The sequence below is a fragment of the Halichoeres trimaculatus genome, unplaced genomic scaffold (genome assembly GCF_033239565.1).
Source record: "Halichoeres trimaculatus isolate MK-OKI-2021-1 unplaced genomic scaffold, fHalTri1.1 fHalTri1_scaffold_18, whole genome shotgun sequence".
Lineage (NCBI taxonomy): Eukaryota > Metazoa > Chordata > Actinopteri > Labriformes > Labridae > Halichoeres > Halichoeres trimaculatus.
In genome coordinates, this window is record NW_027437196.1 from 4,874,274 (window position 1) to 4,896,224 (window position 21,951).

The 21,951-nt window shown below is 40.2% G+C and overlaps 1 protein-coding gene across 1 annotated transcript; it reads right to left on the bottom strand.

Moving 5' to 3' along the window:
* Positions 1-1,492: 1,492 nt before the first annotated feature.
* msl2b (MSL complex subunit 2b) lies at positions 1,493-8,069 on the bottom strand. Its single transcript, XM_074693855.1, has 3 exons — positions 6,839-8,069; positions 3,631-5,012; positions 1,493-3,143 (listed from the first exon to the last, which is right to left on the bottom strand). The coding sequence occupies exons 1-3, from the start codon at positions 6,978-6,980 to the stop codon at positions 2,844-2,846; spliced, it is 1,824 nt and encodes a 607-aa protein (XP_074549956.1). The 5' UTR covers positions 6,981-8,069; the 3' UTR covers positions 1,493-2,843.
* Positions 8,070-21,951: the final 13,882 nt, after the last annotated feature.

Here is a 21,951-nt window from a genome sequence, read left to right on the forward strand (position 1 = left end):
TGTAAAAGTTGTGTTTACTTCTACAAATTCATTCAAGCCCATATAAACCACTGATTCACTTTTTAAACCATACGTGGATTATTTATTTGTATGTTTTTTTCATGAGCTGTAAAAGTAAAAATCCAGATTTATTTTCAGTAAATGATATAACTTTTGGTGTAAGATTAGAAATTAAGAATGATGATTCTGCTGTGACATTATTAACAAAATAGCTAAATATCAAAATCTGCCTATAGTTTGTTTTGTACATTTATAATAAAGACAAAAAAACAACATCAGCTGTAGCTCTGGCTTCCGAGACTGGAAACCAGAGTAGTTTCCACCTAGCAGACCGGTTTCGGTTCGTCTAGGTATGGCGCGCATTTTGTGGGGTTTCCACTTACTTATCCCGGGACAGACACCCAAATTACCGAGATGGGCCGTCCCACTTTTTAGGACCCTTTCGTATGGGTGTCAGACTGAACCGATCTGCTCTCGAAAGGTGGAGCTACAACACAGACTTCTCTGAAACAAAGCTTGATTGTTCTTTGTATCAAAGAGCTACATGCCAATCACAGAGAGGACGAAATGCTGCATGTCTTCCATCTATGCTCTTTGTTTACTGTGTCGCGTTTTTCTTCTTCGTTGGATTTATTATCAGGATAAATTATGTCGCGCTGCTAGGCCGTCACGCTATTGTTTAACAGCTGTGGCTTTTGGCATCCGACTTAAACGCCGCCTACCACGAGAGGGCACAGTTTGCTGTGGAAACACAAACAGGATCAGGATTAACTGTACCAAACCGTACTGAACTGAACCGGACTGCTTGGTGGAAACGCAACTTTTGTAAACTACAAAACAGACCCAACAGAACAGTCATACTACAAACTACATGCAAAAGGTTTGGAAAACAGCCCATGTCTCAAAAGATCAGGTCTGACAAGTTGGACCTCCACGTGTTGACTTCCAGTTGATTGTACAAATCAATATCCCTACATTGAGAGGATGAGGCGTCTTTTTAAGGATAAGAATGAGAAAAAATAATATGTGAACAAGCAAAAATATATTTAAAAACAGTCAGAGAAACATGAAATCAAAGTGTAATAAACATACCAATATTTGCAGGAAGAATCTCAGACATCCTCACGAAGATAAATGAGCTGAAATATCCTGAATCAGGGATCTTGGAAGTGAGACTCATTGTGGGGCTGCAAATTCAATTGAAATTTAATATGATCACTGTGAGTGTTTAATTGAAACAGTTTTACAAGTAATTCTTTCATAAAGGATTAAAAATATTCAAAAATGGTGATTTGAAAGCGTACAAAATAAAACCTACCTGCTCATCTTAACAGGTGTCGCCTGCCCCCTGCTGGTGAGAATAAAAAGCTGCACAGTAAAGCTCCATGCTGCCCTCTAGTGTCTGTTTTAATGAGTGCAGGAACAGATAATCAAACTTCAGTTTAGGATTGAGTCAAATAATCACACGACACTTTGTCAGATTTTGATTTTCTTTCTTTTTGTGGAAATATGTTACAGATATATTACAGGTATTTAAATGCCCCGAGGGAGAACAAAAACTGTTTGGAGACACCAGAAACTTACACTAAGAAGTCGACAGCAACTGAACAGAGACAGAGAAAAGTCCAGACTGGAATCAACAGACTCAACAGGCAGAGAGAAAGAGGGCTGAACTGACGCCCAACACGTAACCTATGTTAGGAGACGTCCAATAAATACTGCAAATGTTGTTAAAAACAAAAACAAGCAGAACGAAAAGACGAGGAAAACAGGTGTGCGCTCCTTCTTGAGTCCTTTGTGGAATTTAGCAGCATGTGTGTAGCTTCCAGAAACCAGAACGCGTGTGGTGACGGCGTGCGGGGCCTGCAGTCAACCAGAGTTTTCGACACGAGCGAGAACAGATCACAGATGAGTGGTGGTGTTCAGCTGAGTGTGAAAAGGTGGGGAAAGTGCTTAATACAAGAACACACACATGATTGAGCTGGTTAAATAGCAAACCAGGGAGAGATGCTTTGATGCTTTTACCATTTTACAAGTGTGGTGGTTTTTGGTTCATGATAACATCTAGAGTAATGTTTGGGTGTATAAACATTCAACAGACAGGTTTCACAAACGTTTGGCTGGTGGTTTTTCATTCACATCCCTGTTCTGGCAGAAATCGATATCAAAAGTTGTGTTATTGTAAATGTTTACCTACAGGAGTTATTGTTTCGGTTGTGTTGTTTTCAAAAGTGGTGAGTATTATTTCTAGTAGTCAAAACACAATCTGCCTTCCACCTGTGTGAAAATATTCTGGTTGAGTGCAGGTGTGCCCCTGCTCGGCTTCTCTTGGTTTGTGATGTAACTTATAAAATATCTCGTAAAATGTCTTCTTCAAAGGAAACTGATAAGTCCACGTACAAAAAGTTCTTTCTTTTATATAAATTACACCAGTCTCTGTTGATGATGATGTCTCCATCGCAACTCAAACTCTTCCCCTCATACATACACTCTCACATGCACGCACACATACACACTCACACACACTGAGGCTACACAACATGCTCTACACATTACCCATAGTAGAGGAAACAAAAAGTGAAGCTCTATCTGAAATGAAATCTCTGCACATACAGTAACGCTACATCTCCTCCTCCTCCTCTTCCTCCACGCTGCAAGACCACGAGCATGGTGCAGTTTGGGGCGATAAATGGAGGGCGACTCCTCAGCTTCAGCTGGTGACCCTCGCTATCGCCTGTCACTGTAGCTGCCTTTGTTCTGGCTCCGCCCCCCTGCAGGTCTCTGGTACGCCCTGATGGATAACGCCCAGCTGGCGGGGCGGGGGAATGTGCGTACGACTGACCTCAGCAGTCAAACCGCATCTCCAGTGAATCGTCAAAGCCCCGGTTGTCGTGCCCCGTCCCTGACAGGAAGGCGGCAGTGACGGGGGCTCCTGTCGCCGTGGTGACGTTAAGAAGTGTGTTACCCGGCGAGCTGGTGGCTGGGCTACGCAGGGCCGCCGCTGTGATACTGGTGAGGTTGATGCCCAGCGTGAGGCGAGTCTGTTCCAACGCTTTCTCCGGCACGGCGAAGGCCTCCAGCTTCTTCTCCCCGTTGGCCATGTAGGAGTTCTGACAGCCGCGGCAGATACAGTCCAGACACGCCTACGAAAAAAAACTTTAATCAATCACAGGACGTTCAAAGAGAGATTCAAACAACAAAAACAGAACAACAGAAAGAATTTCACATGAGAAAAATGTGTTACAGATTTAAGATTATGAAGGAACTGACAACTCTGATTAAAGTGAAATATAACAGGAGCGATCAAAAATGTTTGAGCGCCTGCAGTCCCACAATAAAAACAAAATACATCTGCTTTAAGGACTGAAGGCTACAAAGAAATGGGTACACAGTATGAAATCATTTTCCGGGGAAAAGCTAAAAGTTCAAATCACACCACCTCGTAACCTCAAAAAAACATAAATTTCACAGATAAATCAAAACATCAGGTTTGAAAAATGTCAGAGAGAATAATTCACTTCATAACACAACAAATAGGAAAAAAATAGTTTTAAAAAAAATTCTAATTAATATCTGATTCATGAGGTTGTAGAGCTCAGACTCTGATGTCACGCTCTGTCCTGGTCTCACCTTGCGGTTGGAGTAGCAGGGGCAGCGCTGCCCCCTGCAGGTCAACACTGAGGGGTTCTGGGTGGCTCTACCACACTTGCAGCCCTTCTTCTCCACAGGCTTCTTGTACAGCGGCTTGGAGGGGCTCGGTGGGTGCGTCAGTGGGTGGGCGTGGGGATGTGGGGGCACCCTGTCACGGGGTTGTGCACGGGGCTTCGGGGCCCCCTGCCTGGCCTTAGTGTAAGCCTTCTTGGGGCCCCCGTGGTGCTCGACAGTCTTTTTCAGCGCCTTGTTGGGGACTAACACAGTCTTGCCGACCTTCGGGGGTCCTCCGTTAGGCACCGGGGCCAGGTGTGGGTGGGGCATAGCTGCAGGGAACTTAGGCTCCTGTTTGGTGGTGGCACCAGGGTTGGGGTGATGAGGAGAGCTGTTGGCACCGAGGGGGGGCCCTCGTAGGAGGGTAGAGATGGGGAGGGGCTGCACCTTCTCGCTGTCGCTTTCTGAGCGGGAACGTTTGCGGTGGTAACGAGGAGGGACGTGGGGGATGACCGTGGAGGGCTGAGGGGGAGGCTGCATAGAGGGCTGAGGGTGAGGGTGGAGGAGGCGGGGGCTGTTCTCTGGGGGGAGGGAGGGGATGAGGCGGGAGGAGTCAGGGCCTGATGGGCAGTGAGGCCCGTTGAGGCTGGACTGAGGTACAGAGGGGGGGCAGTCCGGCTGGGGGCTGGGCTCAGGGTCAGGGTCTGTGTCCGTCTCCAGAGTCCTGAGCACCTCCTCGACACTCAACAACAACGGCCCCCCACCGTGTTTCAGGTCATCCCCAAAACTACTGATGTCACAAAGTCCGGCCTCCCCGGCCCCGCTCACGCTCACACACACCGGCATCTCCTCTGAAAAGCTCTCCTGCTTTGCAACACCTCCACCTGTTTCTATGGTGATGGGCTGCAGAGAGTCCGAGCTGACCAGGCCGTTACAGTCGTGCAGTCCGTTCACACTGATGGAGCAGGACTCCTCCCCTTTGATCTCCTTCACCGGCAGCGCTTCATCAGACTGCACACACTCTGAGGTGGAGGCGCTCTGTGGCAGGCCGGCTGAGTCTGAGACGTCCTCCGCCTCCGGCTCGCTCTCGGCTAATGTCAGGCCCTCGTTGAGGATGGCTTGGAGGTCCGGCGAGTCGCTGGCAGCGCTTGCTATGTGCGGGGCAAGCGGCGACTGTGTGATGTAGAGACAGAGCTTCCTGTAACAGTGAACGAGCAAAGAAAGCTGCCGGTTCTCCTCAAAGCGGGAATAGTCCTTACACCAACTACAGGACGGCTTCAGCTGCATCCTCTGGCCCTTACAGCCTCGACAGACGTAGTGCTGACATGACGAGTCTGTGGGAGCGATGGGGTCCTGCAGCAGGTTACCTTCACAGACGAGAAGCCAGTAAAGTAAAAAAATAATCACACAAAAAAACCAAAACAAACAAATGATCTGACAATGAGCGGCGCTGCGTGCAAGAAGAGTTTACTAAAAGTCACTTCCTCATTTTTCTTTGTTGCTGTGATATTTGTAAACCGAGTGGCGTCTGGCAACCTGCCCGACTGGGTGACAACCACCCTTTCAGAGAGGCTTCCTTAGCAACGCTGGTTGCTAGGCAGTGCAGCTGCAGATAGCAAAGAGGATGAAGGTGCATTCATGAGAAACAACCAGCCCTACACACTGTGCACACTGCCTCAGTGATAAATCCCACGTATCTGCAGGAAGTCTATATTTAACGTGGTGTATGCGCTGCTTGCATATTGAGCTATTATTTATGCAGAGGAGGTGCAGGAGGAATCAATATCTGGGAGTTTAATGAAGCTGCTCCTCTTTTCAATATTCTTGCAACCACAGCAAACACATGAAGCCTTTTCCTCCGGCGAAAACTGAACACACGTCAACTCAGTGTGGAAAAAAGATGCAGTCTACATCCTAATACAAGCTGTTCTAACAACAAGTCCACATTTGACTTATTTACAGATGCTAACACCTCTAAAATACTTTAACACCTTGTTTTATTTCATGCATTATTCTGTATTTTGGTGATTCAGGGATGAGCGTGGGGGGAAAGATGCATCCATTCAGTGTTTGTCAGGACTGTTATTCAAAATGATGACAGAGAAACGCCCCATTGCTGCCAAAAAGCACACAGAGGGGGGTGTGTCATGATGGGTGTCGCTGTGAATTATGATGCGTTCACTGCTCTGTGGAAACGGTGCCTTCAAGTCTCACAAACGACTTGAATCCAAATGGGTAGTCTCAGCTCTAACTAATTTTGATTTTCAGGATTTTTAAAAGAGAAGAAAAGAAGTATACAAATATTTTACTGATCAATAGATTCCAAAATAGCTTTTTAACTGTTTTTGAAATTGTATTTATTTCATGTTGTGTTTTTTTTTGACACACTGCATTCCTGTTAGACACACCTGCCGCGCTGTAACACAACAAATCCCTCAAATATGAATAACTTTGACAAATCTTAATAGAAAACTGATTCTCTCACATGGTTAGCAATGTTTTAGATGAAGTATATTTGCTCAACAGCATGGAAATCTACCGTTTTTTATAATTAGACTATATAAAATAATAAATATTGAAAATAATTGTAAACCAAACTATTTCACTATAAGAAATAAGTGAAAATCCAATTTACTGGTACAAAAGTGAAGACGAACAGCAGAAATACAGCCTGTTCTTTAAAAGTGTAATGTTTTTTCATTTAAATATGTTACTACATTTATATTTTACAGACAGTTTTTTAGAGGAACACCATATTTTTAACTCAACCTTTCAAAATAAATTACTTTCATAGCTTTTTAAAGAGCTTTTTGCAAAATATTACAATTTTCAGGCCAATTGTATGATATTTATGACGATCGTTGCATGTTTATTGTTTATTTAAATAAAAGTCTCCATTATGTATAACGAAAACGTAAGTTACAGGATTTTAATTACTGGAAATTACTGGTGAAATGTTAAAGTAAAAAAGTTCCTTGAGATTAATTTTTCGAGTTTATTTCCAACCGTATTAAATCACAGGGTGTATAGTCGATAATGATATTTCCGATTGTACTTGAAAGCAGCATTGTTTAAAGGTTCGCTCCTACTGAGAGCACAGCTGACAACAACACACGTTACCCAACACCTCTCTAAAACACTCCGTCACACAGGTTAACTGTCACATTATATAAACATAATAAAATGCACTCACCACAGACCAGGCAGGACAGGGACTGGCGGAAAAACGGCAGCAGCTTGCAGAGTTCCGCGAGTGCCCGGGGGTCTCGGGGGTCGCACTGCAGCACCGAACGGCTCGCGGACACGTAAAGAGAGGTCGCATTCACCGGGTTCATCTCAGCTGCCTGTCCCGGGGCTCCAGTCCGGTCCGGTCCGTTAGAGGTGGATTAAGATGTTAAAAGTCACACACAAACACAAATAAACCACACAGCTGTTGAGAAGCACGTCCTGAGGTAAAATCGTCGATTTTGTCAATGGAGTCCGGAGGCTTTGAAGAGAGCATAGATGGATAAAACAGGTAAATCCCACATATAGAGGAGTCCGCGAAGGGAGCAATCGAGGTTACTCATCCCAAGTCACATCCAATCCATCCTCAATGTGATGTCCCGGCTTTTAAAGTACTGATGCCTTTGGTCTGACGGGTTTAAATGCATTCACAGGCAGCCACAGCATGCATATAAAAAACGTGGGTTCGGGTTGTTTCCATACAGTTCGTGAGTTATGATTACACAAAGCATTTCTTCACAAAGTGCTCCAGATCCCCTTCTGATAAATCCATAGTCCTCATGCATGCTTCTTCCTCCAGTTTGTATCACACGATGCATCTATTTTTCATAACCGCATTTGTGTATTTTTGCTGCGAGGCACCAGCTCCGTGCAGCCCCAGCAGGCTCGTTATGGTTGTGTTATTGTTCGTGGAGAAAACAAAACAGGCCGTCCGGGCTGCAAAAGCTCCTCTTTGGAGGGAGACGCAAACAGCTGCACGTCCTGAGAAAATGGGATTAAATGGTAGAGAGGCAGCAGGTACAAAAACAAAAATAATCCCGAAGCTATGACGCTTTTCGTGGTGTAAATTAAAATATGCCAGTAAAAGCACCGGGCTCTGTTGACAGTAGCAGCCGCCTGGGGTGCACCGGGAAGCCGGCTAGAAAAGCAGGCCGCGTCCCCCTCCTCGGGATTAGCGGGGCTCTCGCGGTGTCGCTGCTCGCCTCGGTGTGAGTACGGGAGGAAAGCCGGGGAAAGAGCAGAAATTATGTTCCTCTGCAGCTTTTGGTGGACATTAAGAGCGCCAGCAAAGACCGAAAGATAATTAAATTCCTGTTTGTGTATCGTGCTATCGTTAGCCGCGGAGTATTCCTCAAACCTCTCGTCGTTATCCCACACACAAACAAGGGGGCGCTCGAGACCAAATCTCGCGAGACCGAGAGAGGCGGTTAATTCAAAAAATCAACACAGGGCGCACCAATAATTATTTCACACAACATAGTTTCACACCTGTTATGAACATAATTTTCCCGTAACCGATTATCTACAGGAAAGTGAATCCATGTCCCCAAACGGTTACATACAGTTCATCCAAGAATTTATTAATTATGGGCATAAATACATTGCCAGATATACAAACAAGTATCAGGTACAGTGGATGTAAAGAAAAAAAAAAACACATCTTGTATCCATACAAAAGTGGCCTAAAAGAACATTTTTAAAGAAAAAATAAAAAAAATAAAGAAAAACGTAGTGTTTGCATCTTTTTGTATAAGGACTTGTAAAAAAAAAAAAAAAAAAAAAAAAAAAACTACAATCATTGAGCTCTTGCAACACAATGACTTTCTGTTCAGTGAAACGAACAAACATCCATTAACACGTGCAATAGATGACCAATTCCCACAGTGCTACCCATTCTGGTCTGTGTAGTGAATTACGTGACAAATTTTATGTTTTCATGAGTCAGAAGGGAAGTTGGTTTTATGATGAAATAAAAACACAAAACCATTTCACAATCAAAAGTGTCACAACTGCAGAGTCAATGAAAAAAACATCTAAGAAAAAACAACTTTACTTCTCTATTTAACCAGGCTGGTGTTAATAATGCAAGATTATGGTTTGAAAGAACAGGAAGTGATAATGCATAAATCATTAAGAACTAATTAGCTATATTATGAATAATTAACTCAGCAAAATCAAGTCAAATAAAGATTTAATTAAATATAAAACAATTTTAAACACACTGCATTTGAGGATGCATATACCTACACAGGAAATGTCTCCTGGAACTGTCAGTGTTACTTAAATTTAATGACATATCAGATAATTGTTAGGTACAGAGCGCAATGTGGAAGCTTGTTTGATAATTTCCTATGACAAGGTTAAACGCCAGCAGGATGAGATTTCTCTAAACATGCCACCAAAATCAATAAAAAACAAAATGTCTCTCATAAGGGCTTTAACTTATGAATTTTGGGTTTGAAAATTGCTCAGAAAGTGAGAATACAAACAAAAATCAAGTCAAAGAGGCACATGTTGATACTATTGAGTGTTTTTATTACACTACACAAAGAGCTGAGGTGTTGATCAAGAAAGCAGACATGAAGCAGCTGCAATTGTTGGGCATTTGTCATGAATGCCAACAAATAAACAGTAAAATTAAGACTTAATCATAAAAAAAATTGTATTTATGAGCAAACTGTAGACTAAAGCTATCAAACTAACTTTAACAGACAGTAGGAATTGTAGAAAAATTTGCTCTCTGCTGTATTAAAACAGAAGTATAAAGACAGTTAAATTTTTCTCTAAGGAAATAAAAATCTTGGCTTAAAAAAAGATGTATGTTTATGTACCCATATATTCTTATAAAAGCCTTTAACATGTTGAAATTTCTGATTAAATATTGCGCCCTTGCTGCTGAGCCTTGCATGTGGTGATAACGTGGTTGAGTTTAAAGATAGTTCAGTGTGAAGATGGAAACTGTGTGAGCTGCTGTCTGTGAATGAAGGAGCATGAGTTTAAGAGGAAGAGAGAATTCATCATGGAACGATGTGACGACTCCCATTTATCAGTAAAAATAGCTACAAACCCACGCCCACGGCAAGACACACATAGTGGAGAGATGATGTAAACACTCTTATACTGTCCACCAATTCACTCTGCTGTTGTTTCTTTCTTTATTTCTGTTTTAACCACAAAATCCTTGAGTTATTTATGTTGACTGTTGGAAGCCGCTGACCAGCAGGGACTTTCCACTGGGATGATAAAAATAGATTTTCAACTGGGTGTCATTTTGGGCACAAAGGTCATTTAAACAATCAATTAGTTAACTGTCAGGAAAGGAAGAAGTAAATGCTCAAGTTTCTAAAGCTGTGGAGTTTAAAAAATAAATTTTAAATGACTTTATCTGTTGTGTTGTGCAATAAATTAAATGTATTCAGGGCTTGGATTGTTGGACACACAATTTAAAAAGTGCTGCTGGAGTGTGAGAACATACCTGGATTCACAAAATCAGAATTTTCTAAAAATATTTTCCTGCTTTAGAACAACTTTTATATTTTAAAAGAAAGATCCGGGTCAGTTTTGTTTTCATTTTTTAAAGTGTGCTTTAGTTCTTGTTTCATGTCATTTAGATGCGGCTGCATTCCATTTATGTGAGTAATTGCTCTTTTATGGTTGTCTTGCGTGTCTCATGCCACTATGACAGTTTTTCTTAGCTTACTATGGAAACAGAAGTTGCTAAGAATAGTTCCTCTTCAGTCTGTGAGGGTTATTATTACTGCCTCTATGTGTTTGGAGATCCCCAATTTGTGCTCACATTGAATACAAAGAAAACTGAGTCACTGAAGTTATCACTAGTAACGCTTAGTGCAGTGTGGTCATTTTTGGGACCTGGGGCTTTCCTAGTCTTGTCACCCATTGACACAAGATTCAGACACTGGGGACCCAGGCAGACTGAGTTGCCTGGATCCTGGATGAGATAATATTTCATGGGACAACAGGCCTGTTTGTCCCCATCATCGGCGGGCATGCTGGGGTCTATCAGGCCCTATTTACACAACAACGCATCATCTGAAAACAAAAGAATGCAGTAAAATGCAGTGAAAAAAAAATCTATGTTTACACAGAAACGGAGGCTCAGTCCTGGACCCTGTGGAGGTGGAGACTGGCTAGGCTGGAGAGTGGTGGACGAGTGGTGGACGGGATGTCGTCATCTAATTTCTTATGGACTTTTTTGCACTTTCTATACTCCTTCTTACTTTTGTTTTCTTAAATGCTTAAATGCTGACTCCTGAATTTCCCCTAAATAAAGTATTTTCTATTCTATTCTATTCTATTCTATTCTATTCTATTCTATTCTATTCTATGTAGTTGGCACCGTAACTGTCTTATCCAGAAGCGGCTTTTGGTAGATCTCCACTAAAGTAGAGTTGGTCCGATCATCTGGTGTATTGGTGAATACTAGGAGCAGAAGTGGAGCAACAGATGCACAAGCACAACATGGTAGCCCGCGATGTTCGTAACAACGGTACTCTTGTACTGGTTGCGAGGTGCCACCCTGTTGGCTATGGCTGCTTTTTGCAGCAGTCTCTGCTCTTTGTCCGTTTCTTGTCATTTTTTTCATCTCTTTTTCATAATCTTTGTATTTGGAGTGGATCATTACTTTGTATGGCTCATTTGTTGGTCATGGACACCAAACTTTTTGTGGCTTCAGTGATATTTTTACTACTTTTTCTCCTGTCTTTGTCTGGAGATCCTACATGTAACCATGGCTGCATTGTTTACATGTGAAATCAGCTGTTAGCAACCTGTAGCATGTCAGTGCTAACTGGTGCAAGGCCTGATGTCTTCACACAAGGTGAGGAGAAGGAGGTGAGGACAATGTGCTGGTTTTCAGGTGTGCGCTAAGAAGTGATGACATGGACCTGTCCTTCCATCCATTGTTATTGGGAACGTAAGATCTATCTCCAATAAGATGGATGAGCTAGCCGTGCTAACCCAGCAACAGAGGGAATACCAGAAGGCAGAGTAGCATCATACTATTCACAGACATGGCTAACAGAGCTAACAGCAGACACCAACACCACATTGGAGGAGCTTCACCTGCTGTGAGCAGACAGGATCCAGGAGACAGAGACTGAACAGACTGCTGAAGAAGCTCAGTCCTGGACCCTGTGGAGGTGGAGGCTGGCTGACTGGACAATGATGGACAAGCTGTCAGCATCTATTTTATTATAGAATAGAACTTTATTTGTCATTGCAACCAGTGCAACGATTATGGACCTGTTTGCACTCTCTATGTACTTTCTGACTTTTGTTTTCTTGATTGCTGCTGTGACTTCAATTTTGTTGTACTTGTTACAATGACAATAAAGTTCTATTTTATTCTATTCTATTCTATTGTATGCGCTTGTGCGAAGCAGAACATCAGCTTTTCCACTGAAAATGCCAACGGTGGCTGCAGTGTTTCAGAAAAAATCCACTCTGGAGGCAATCTGTTTCCTTGTAAATGCCCAGTTGAAACGCAACAAAACTTTTACATTTCATCCTAAAACCGTTGTCGTAGTAACGCCCCCTCTGTTAACAAATCCCATTCACACACAGCTGACTGTAGCATCTTGGCCCCAACTGCACAAGTGCGGTCACCTCTATGCTAATAACGGTGCCTTCCATTTGTATTCAGAACTGGGGAGTTGGGAGTGGGAATGACGTCATCTCCAAGTTAAAAGTGTTCCAGTTGCCAGAACTCCAGAACTCGGAAGTTCCGACTTGCGAGTACAAATGGAACGCACCATAAGTTGAGCCAGGAGGCCTGTGTCATGTGATCTAAGGGGCTGGGCACAATAAAACGAGGGGCTTTTAAGAGAAAACAACTCTAAAGCTTAAAATCTAAATTACATTTGAAGCCAGGAAAAGGGGCACAATTTTCCTGGAACCGAACCAGGTTTTGGACCAGTTGCACGACAGGAAGTAGCAAGACTAAGCTGGGACTGAAACAGAGTACAGGTACCAGATGATGGCGTGTTGATGTTAGCATCACACAGAAGATGAATCCACACAGCACCTGAACATATATGGACAAACTTGTCGTTCCTGTCCTCTGACTTGTCACCGCTGCAGCATTAATATTCCATCTTAGCATCATTACTCACAACAACAGCGGTTCCTCTTTTGCACCAGGCTGGAGTATATAAGATCCAATTTCTCTGAAGTTCCACATCTTAAGACTTTGAGCCTCCAGAGACTGAACAGCAAGCTCCACAGTCAGTGTTTGAAGATGTGTACAACTCTTTCTGCAGGCCGCTGGGTGTTTCTGCTCTCCTTGCTGGCTCTGATGGTCTTTTCTTCAGCGGGAGGTAAGACTGAAGTCTTAATCAAACACTGCTTTATATTCTGGACGTTCTGGACACTAGAGTACATGAATGTTAATTTTTGAGTTCAAGCTTTGGATGTATTGTCAAAATGTGTTTGATGATTGTATTTCCTCCCCTTTGTGTGTCTGTTTTTGCAGTTAACTCCTTTGATCTCATAGCTGAGACTTGCTGCCATAACGTCACCTCCATCAGGGTGCCAAAAATCAAAGCGTGCTATGAACAAACTGCTGGAAAGCGCTGCAGAATCCATGCCTTCGTGTAAGCACAGCATGCTTTAAATCACTGATGTAGTTACCCACAAGATCTGAGCTGGAAATGAACCAGGAAATGAAAATGTCTGATTGTTCTGTTTCTGTTTCCAGGGTTAAAGGCAAGAGAGGGAAATGGAGGTGCATCAGTCCAGAGGCTCAGTGGCTCGTGGACATGATTAAAAAGGTGAGCAGATAAATTATATTAAACCTAAAGCTTCTGTTAAAAAGTTGCTTTTGACTTTTGCAACCATACACTACAGTCAACAGAAGAAAACAAATGCAGAATGAAGGATTTCTCAGTTTTTATGTAAAATCAGTAAATGGTGGATTTCTTCCACAATATAACACAGCTTTAAAAAACAGTGACTCAATTTATAACTCAAGCAAAGGTTTTATCTGTTATAATACTTGAAGACTTCAGCAGAATGACTTCAACTTTTTCTAAATAAATTGAAAAAAGGCGCTTTAACAACAAACTATGTTATTTAATTATTCTTTTTGCGTTTAAGTTGAAAACATTTCACTCACCTTCACTTTGGTGTGAGGGAAGCTGGCAGAAAATCCTCTCATAGTTACTCCTAGTGGTTTATTGAAGTACTAAAGAAAGCATGGAAAAAAGAAAAGTCATGAAATACATCATAATTTAATATAACATAATATAAAAGAAAATAATTTGATATAATATAATATAATATAATATAATATAATATAATATAATATAATATAATATAATATAATATAATATAAAATAATTTGATATAAGATAATATAATATAATATAAAATAATTTGATATAATATAATACAATATAATATATAATATTTTAATTAAATATAACACAATTTTAAAATAAAAAAATAATTTAATATTTTAATATAATATATCTTTAAATATAAAACAATATAATTTAATATAATATAATTTAAAATAATATAATATAACATAATATAATATAATAAAATATAATATAATTTAATATAATATAATATGATATAAAATAATATTATATTATATTATATTATATTATATTATATTATATTATATTATATTATAAAAATATTCTTTTATATTCTACAATACAATATTATATAATATGATTGAACAGTATAGAATAGAAAAGAAAAAAATAGAATAGAATTGCTTATTACTAAAGTAATTGATCCCAAACTGGGATGTTGTTGTGTTGACAGCAGCAATTGACGGAGTCAGTAAAAAAATAAAATATATAAATAAGCACTCTAGACACAACAAGAAAGATTGTGAGAGATATATACACCAGATAAAAATTAAAATTCTTACTAGTTTTAAAATAAAGAAATTAAATAAAACATTAACTTTACTAAGACATGTTGACTGAAAGTAAGAATTGTGTAAATAACAGCTAAGGTTGAAGGTGATGTTTGTAAAATAAAACAGTGAGGATATAAGGAAATATGTAATAATAGTAGTAGAGAGGCAGAGCAGTCTGTGTTTTAAACTTAAAGATAAGTCAGTTTTTATTATTTTTACTCTGAGTCTAAATGTATTTTTCCTTTGCTTTTCTCTTCTGCAGGGGAAACTGACCTGCAGTTTAAACTGAGTGAAATCATCTCTGTGAAGCAGCTACTCAGAGCACATTCTGCTGATTTACTATTTATTCATTTTAGACAGATATCTATTTAAAATAAACTTATTTTTGTATTTAATTTTATAAAACCCTTAAATCTGGATTTTGAGATGTTATTTTGTAAGGAACCAAAAATAAATCCCAACTGAGCAATGACTGAGTCTGGTTTTCCTTCATGTGTGATGTCTGGTTTCGGCTGATTCAATGCACTGAGGGGATTTCTGGGTCTGACTCAGGGTCACACTTCTGTGAACTCACACAAGAAGGTTTGAAGTTATTCAGTAAGCAGGGGAAGCACAATCATTCATTCATGCTTTCAAACAAAGGCAGAAAACATATTAAGAAATAAAGTGGGGTCATTCAAATCAAAAGATGTGTAAATAAAACTTCAGTAGATCCCCGTAGCATAGAACTGTTATCTTTATTAATTTCTTAGTGTGTCATGTGAGAGGTCTGGTCTTTTTATATATGAAGATGCCCACACGTCATACTAAACAAACCCACAGGAATTAGTCCGTCTCATCCCGCCTGTTAAAAAGTTTGAGTGTCTGTCTCCGGCTGTTTTTGAAAGAGGGGAGATAATGACGATCAGTGGGCACAGATGTGAGAGCAGCCTGAGGAGCAACTACACTGCAAACTTCTTCAACTGAGACAAGTGCAGCAACATCCTGCCCTGCAATCCAGACCACTGCTGGTTCCTACTAAGTCACTGAAACTTGGGTCTCCAGGGAACCTTGCGCAGTCATCAACAGTTCCTCTTCTGGCATGAAGCTGCATCTTCTCAGATCTTATCCCGCTGCTTCAGTCATCACTAGACACGAGCGGGTGGAGCAGTCAGAAACTGAACGCTGAGGACTTTGAGATCCAGAGTCGGGTTTGGTGCCGTCCAGCTCTTGAAGATGTGGAGGATTGTCTGTGCAGGAAGCTGGATCTGTCTGCTCGCCCTGGCTGGAGCGGCGTATGTCCCTGAATTACGAGGTAAATGAAGAAGATTACGACCGTACACAGTGTGGAAAGTATCAGCTAGATATAAACTTCTTTCACTTTTTTTGTCTGTTAGTTCAATTTCACCTAATTCAACTGTGATTCAAGACTTTAACTCACTGTTTTGGCTTCTTCTTATCTTTTAAACTTGTGATCTTACAACGCTTGTTGGAAGCCAGATAAAAAGAGACTGATTGATTTGTGAAACAAAGAATTTAGATCTTAAGACGTTTTTTAAAAGTAATGGAGGATAATACTTGTTACACATCACAGGAGCTTCTCCTCCTCCTCCAAGGCCACGGTCGACTGTGAAGCTTTACAAATCGAGTGGTAAGCATTTCATTCGAGAATCTAGCTGCTAGTTATTGCTTTTTATTCCCACACGCATAGCTCGAAATGCAGCCAGCATGTCCACAGCTCACTTTATTTTTATTTTCATGAATGAGAGTACAGTAGAAACAGGACCGTGGTGGAATTTACTGCAAAGACTTGGCGTGACTATTCAGAAAGCAGAACTGTGGTGTAACACCGATCGATCGATGGGTAAAGACTCTCTACCAGCCAGAGACTCTTCATTTTGGGTGTTGGGTGTTTTGCTCTTAAGCTTCTCCATCTTAATTAGATAAAGGTTATACTTTAAACTTGAATCTAGCCTCCTATCCCTTTTTGTCATAGACTTAAAGAAATTTGACCATGGTTTCCTCTTTCAGGTGTTAGCAGTAGAGGTGTTTTTGCTATGTTATAATGACAATGCTTCTCTTTTTCTCTTTGTGTGTGTGTGTGTGTGTAGCACTTGTCGATGTAGGAGAACGCTGCTGTCTTGAAGCCAATAATTACATAAAGTTCAACATCATTGATTGCATCAAACAGATACCCAGGAAGGGGTGTTACTCGAAAAACTATGCGTAAGTACAGCATGCCACTCAAGCTAATTAACATGTTTCAAAACAACTGACAGCAAAGTTTAAAGACGTGTTATAACATACATATAATTTTTCAAAACAAAAGTAAGAAATGAACACCTCAGCTCATGGTTTAAAAGTCAAATAATTAGGTGGAGGACTCAGATTTTGCACATAATATACAAATAAATACAGCTATACACATAAACATGACCAACAACAACACAAATATAAATACAAATAAAAGAATACCCCGCAGCAATTACCCGATGCCCTTATCAATTCTGCTTATCGATCTGATTCTTTATCGATTCCCTTATCAATTCCTGTTGTGAATTTTCTTGGTACAAAAATAAAATGTAATAGGTCCCTGAGTCTGGATATTTCTGGGCATAATTAAACAGAAACAGGTAAAAATTGCACACAATGTGACGTTGATGTACTGTGTTGTAATATATTAATAATTCAAGTAGGCCATCTAGTGTCTCAAAGTGGTTATAGCAATGGTTTGAGTTTTTTGGAACCTTTTCGTTATTATGAAGTCAGCCATGAGCCTTTCATTAGCCTGTTAGCTTTTGACATTTGAAATTCTCAGTATTTTTTTACAAAGAGTTGATGTGATATGTTTCTGTGATGAAAGTTGAAATTCTATTCTGAAGCTGAAGTTATACTGATGTATGCTAACTGCTAGCATATCAATGCAGTTTCCCATATACGTTAGCATCAAGCTTATGCTATTTTGTTATTTTGGTAAATAAGGTGATTTATACCATTTCTAATGAACTGAATATGAATCTCCTGAGAGAGAGAGTAATGTACATTTCTTTATGAAGTCAGTTCTTCAGTAAAACTTCAAGCTGAAAATCCTGAATCAGAGTTTTCTTGGGAAACGTTATCTAACGGCTAGGCTAAGTTAGCTGCAGCAGACTAGTTGACGTAAGGCCCAGCGGCTCAGGCACAGTGTAAAGAATTCATAAGGGAATCGTTAAGCACAAAGGCTAACGATATTGGTGTATTGAAACATTTCTTATTGATTCTCACAGGTTTTCGATTCCCATCCCTACTAACAGAGCTTCCCTTTATATTTTTTAGAGATGGAGGCAGTTGTTATCCCCAAAAGCATGTACAATAGGTTACATTCACCACTAGTAGCTAACACCTTGTTAAAAAATGCTGTATTTTCCAACATGACCCCAGGCAGCAGGTAAGACTGCCTGTTTCTATTTTGCAGAGGTCAGCATTAAACCTGTGTTGTAGGGAAGGGGCTATGGGTGTGACATGAAGTCAAACCAAAAAGGTGTTTTTGACAGGATGCTGACCTTCTCAGAGTCTGTCATAATATCTAGTCTTCATTAAAGCCTGAACAGACCCATCTTGGGTGTTAATTTTTACAATGGTAGGTTAAATACTAACCAGGACCATCCTGTAGCTTCAACGGGCGGCTGACATAATTTTGAATCAACAACTTTGAACTTTTTTAGAACCAACATTAACAAAAAAAAAATGGTCAGCTTTATTAGAATCAGACAGAGGAAATTATATTTTATATTTTTTCTCCTCCCAGGGTCAGGGTTGAGAGTGGGAAGTGGTACTGCATCAAGTCTGACTCAAAGTGGATAAACCAGCAAATAAATGCGGTAAGAATCAACACGATCATGCTCACCATCTATACATAAACCCTACAAAGCAACTTTATGTGTTAATTAATTAGGCATCATTAATTAATTGAGGATTCTGCAGTCGTTTATGTCTAAAGCAGCTCATCCAACACTGTCATTTGAGATATAGTTACGGACTGTGTTAAAAGATTAATGACATGAATGCTCTGCAAAAGTGAAGCCAAAGTATTTGGAGTCGTCCAGACTGGTTGTGCTAACAGATGGGACTTGGATCACACTAGAAAATTAAAATATATACGGGAAAAACGTTCTCAAACAACTTTGATTCTACCATTACGATTAACTCTGAAAACGCTGGTTTATGACCAAATGTTCATTTTCTAAAAAGTTTCGTTCTAATTACAAGTTACAGCTTGTTGACACATTAAAATCAGTCTCTTGAATTTGCAAAGTCAGCTTCAAAAGCCTGTCAAAAGTCACTTTACTTTTTACCAATGTGAGCAGAGCACATTGTAAATATCACCTGGGCATGAGTTGAGCTTGCACTACTAACACGGCAATTTGGGTAGCCTTGAAATCATGCCCTGATAGGAGAGTTAAAAGTACAACAAATTGAAAAAAATGCTATTAATATTGATTATTTCTTCTCTCTTTCTACTCCACAGGCGAAAATAAACTGTCGTCCGGGGTTGTAAAAAGACACGACGTGAAGTTATACACGGATTAGCAGAACAGACTTGGTGAAAATGTAATAAAAGTTTCTGGAGTTTGTTTGAAGCAGTGTACAATCACCTGGAAAAAAGCTGTGTTTATTATCAGTATTTTACATCAGCAGAAGAACAAAACAGACACACTAGTTACACGTATGTTTTGTTTTTGCTATGCTAAGTGGTCTGATTGGAAGACAAAGAATAATAAGATGTGATGGTGGGAAATAAATTGTGCTGTTAGGTTTTTTTTTTAAATAGAGGATAAAATGTTTCATATTATTATGTTAATGGCTGGATTATGACTTTGCTTTTGTTGTTTCATGAAAAAATTATCTGCAGCTTTTAGCTTCTAGCATCATGTTTAATGCTTCTTAAATGAATCTGACGAAATCTTTTGGAAAGTGTATTAGATAATGTTTGTTTTGATTATGACGCAACATAAATAAAGATTGATTGAGTCTTGATTTCCTACAAGTTAACTGCAGTGGTACGGCTTTACATTGGCACTGCCTGGATGGGTTTTTGTGTGCTGAGAACATCATGTGACCAAAGATGTGTGGACATCCTGACACATTAAGGTAAAGGTGCAGAGAGAAGCTTTTCATTGGATTTAGACGAGAGCATAGTGAACCGCTCACCACAGCTATGAAACTGGAGAGGAACATCCCACACCAAGTGAACATCTCCAGTTTACCAATATGAGACTGTAAATTAAGCTTTATGTTATTATTCCAACAAAATTAGCTACTCCTCTTCGGTTTTAATGAACCTTCCATCTTTTTTTAAGGACATTAAAAAGCTAAGGTGGTTTTCTGCAAATGAAACTGAGTCTTTGGTTTGGTGGTTAGCTGAATAACTTGCTTGCAATTTGTATTGAAAGTTTTTTAGTGATAGACAATAAATCCATAAAACTAAAAGGTTGCATATTAGCTTTAACTCTTTGTTGTCCGTTTGAATTACACTGGGGAACACAATTTATGTTGAGTTAGGTCTAACAGCTGTTTCTAACTAACTTTTGGATGCAGATTCCAAAACTGACCTCAGTTTTTCTCTATCAAGTCAATTTTAACTGACGTGGAGGAGTTCACCACAAAAAAACAGATATTTAAACTAAATATCATCACTTAGATATTAGGTGGACAGTGTAACCCAGCAAGTACCCAGGGAGCAATTTGAACACACAACTGTCACTCGATGCATTATCCATGAACACTTTAACAGACTGTGACAGACCAGGACGTAAACATGTGTCAATAAATCAGAAACCCTCCCAGACCAAAAAAACACAGACTGCTGAGTCTGAGACCCGGATCATAATAAAAGAGCCAAAAACTACATCCAGAGTAAATTATTTATGTCCCTGGTGTTTCAGTGTAAAGTGTGACCCTGTTAACTGGTTACTCCCTGCTGTTAATCACTGATACTGTGGCTGAGAGTCACCAGTTAGCATGGTCACTATTAACTCCAAAACACCGGTTGCTCTGTAACGGTCAAAACTTGATAGATGTTGCCTCTGTTGTATAGTATCGTTTCTTAAATCTGACCACAGAACAACCGTACATTTTTATGTTGATAACAGGGTGAATTTAGTGTTTAAAAAACGGTAACTCATCTGAATGAATGGAGCTAAACGCTGCTTCTGTAGTCAAGATGCATCTTTATGACGACAAAGACTGATTATCCCTCAATACCTGTTGGTTGAGGTTTCACTCTTCAACAGAAGGGTACCAACAATTTGTCCGTGTGTGTGTGTGTGTGTGTGTGTGTGTGTATGATCTACAGATTCTAACTTCCTTCTCTCCAGGAACCGTACACCGTCAACAACAGTTCCTCTTTTGGAGTGATGCTGCAGCTTCTCAGATATAATCTGTCTGGTTCTCTTTGTCATTAAACCAAAGCGTGACAAGCAGTCCGACACTGAAGTCGATTTCAGCTGAGATCCAGAGTCAGGTTTGGTGCCATTCACTGCTTTAAGATGAGGACGGTTTTCTGTGCAGGACGCTGGATCTGTCTGCTGTTGCTGGCTGGAGCGATGCTCCCGTCTGAATCAAAAGGTAAATAAAGAAATTCTGATCTTCCATAGGTAGAGTGGAGGAAGCATGAACTAAATATTCGTTGATTTATTTTTAGAGTGTTTTGAGTTGATGCATGTGAACTTTAAAATAGTTTCAGAAAAAAAAATCAGAGGAAAAGTTTTGTCTTCTGTGAAGGCGCGTCTTCCAAGATTAAAAGTTTGACCTTCAACTATCACCTTGAACTTCTTGTGCTTATAAGCAATGAACATAACTCGAGCATCCAAAGATACTTTATCCTCATTTCCATCAAGCGTTTCAGTTTGTCTTTGTGTGTGGTTCGTCTCGGTACGGCACCAGGGCGTTCCCACCGACAAATCCCAGGGCAGAAGCGCAAATGACTGAGACAAACCGTCCCACTTCTTGGGACCTTTCCGTTGGGGTGTTGAGATAACAATCCAACCCCAGAAGGTGGAGCTACAACACTACAGTCTGCTGATTAGTGAATAGACAGTGGCTGCTGAAACATAGCTTGACTGCGCTTTGTAACAAAGAGCCACATGCCGATAACAACAACGACAAATGGATGTCTTCCATCGTTGCTCTTTGTTTACTGTATCACATTTTTCTTCATCTAGGATTTATTCGCAGGCCGCACTGTTTAAATGACACAGTTGTCCGCACCCGGCTTACATTCTGTCTACCAAGAGGGGCACAGTTGGCTGTTGAAATGCAAACATGCTGAGGCTTTACCCATCAAACCTGTAGAAAACTGTTTAATTGATTATCATTTATCACTTGTATTGTCGCCATAGATAAAGTTAAGGTGCAGAGTTAAACACTTGGACTTTTCAGTGATAACT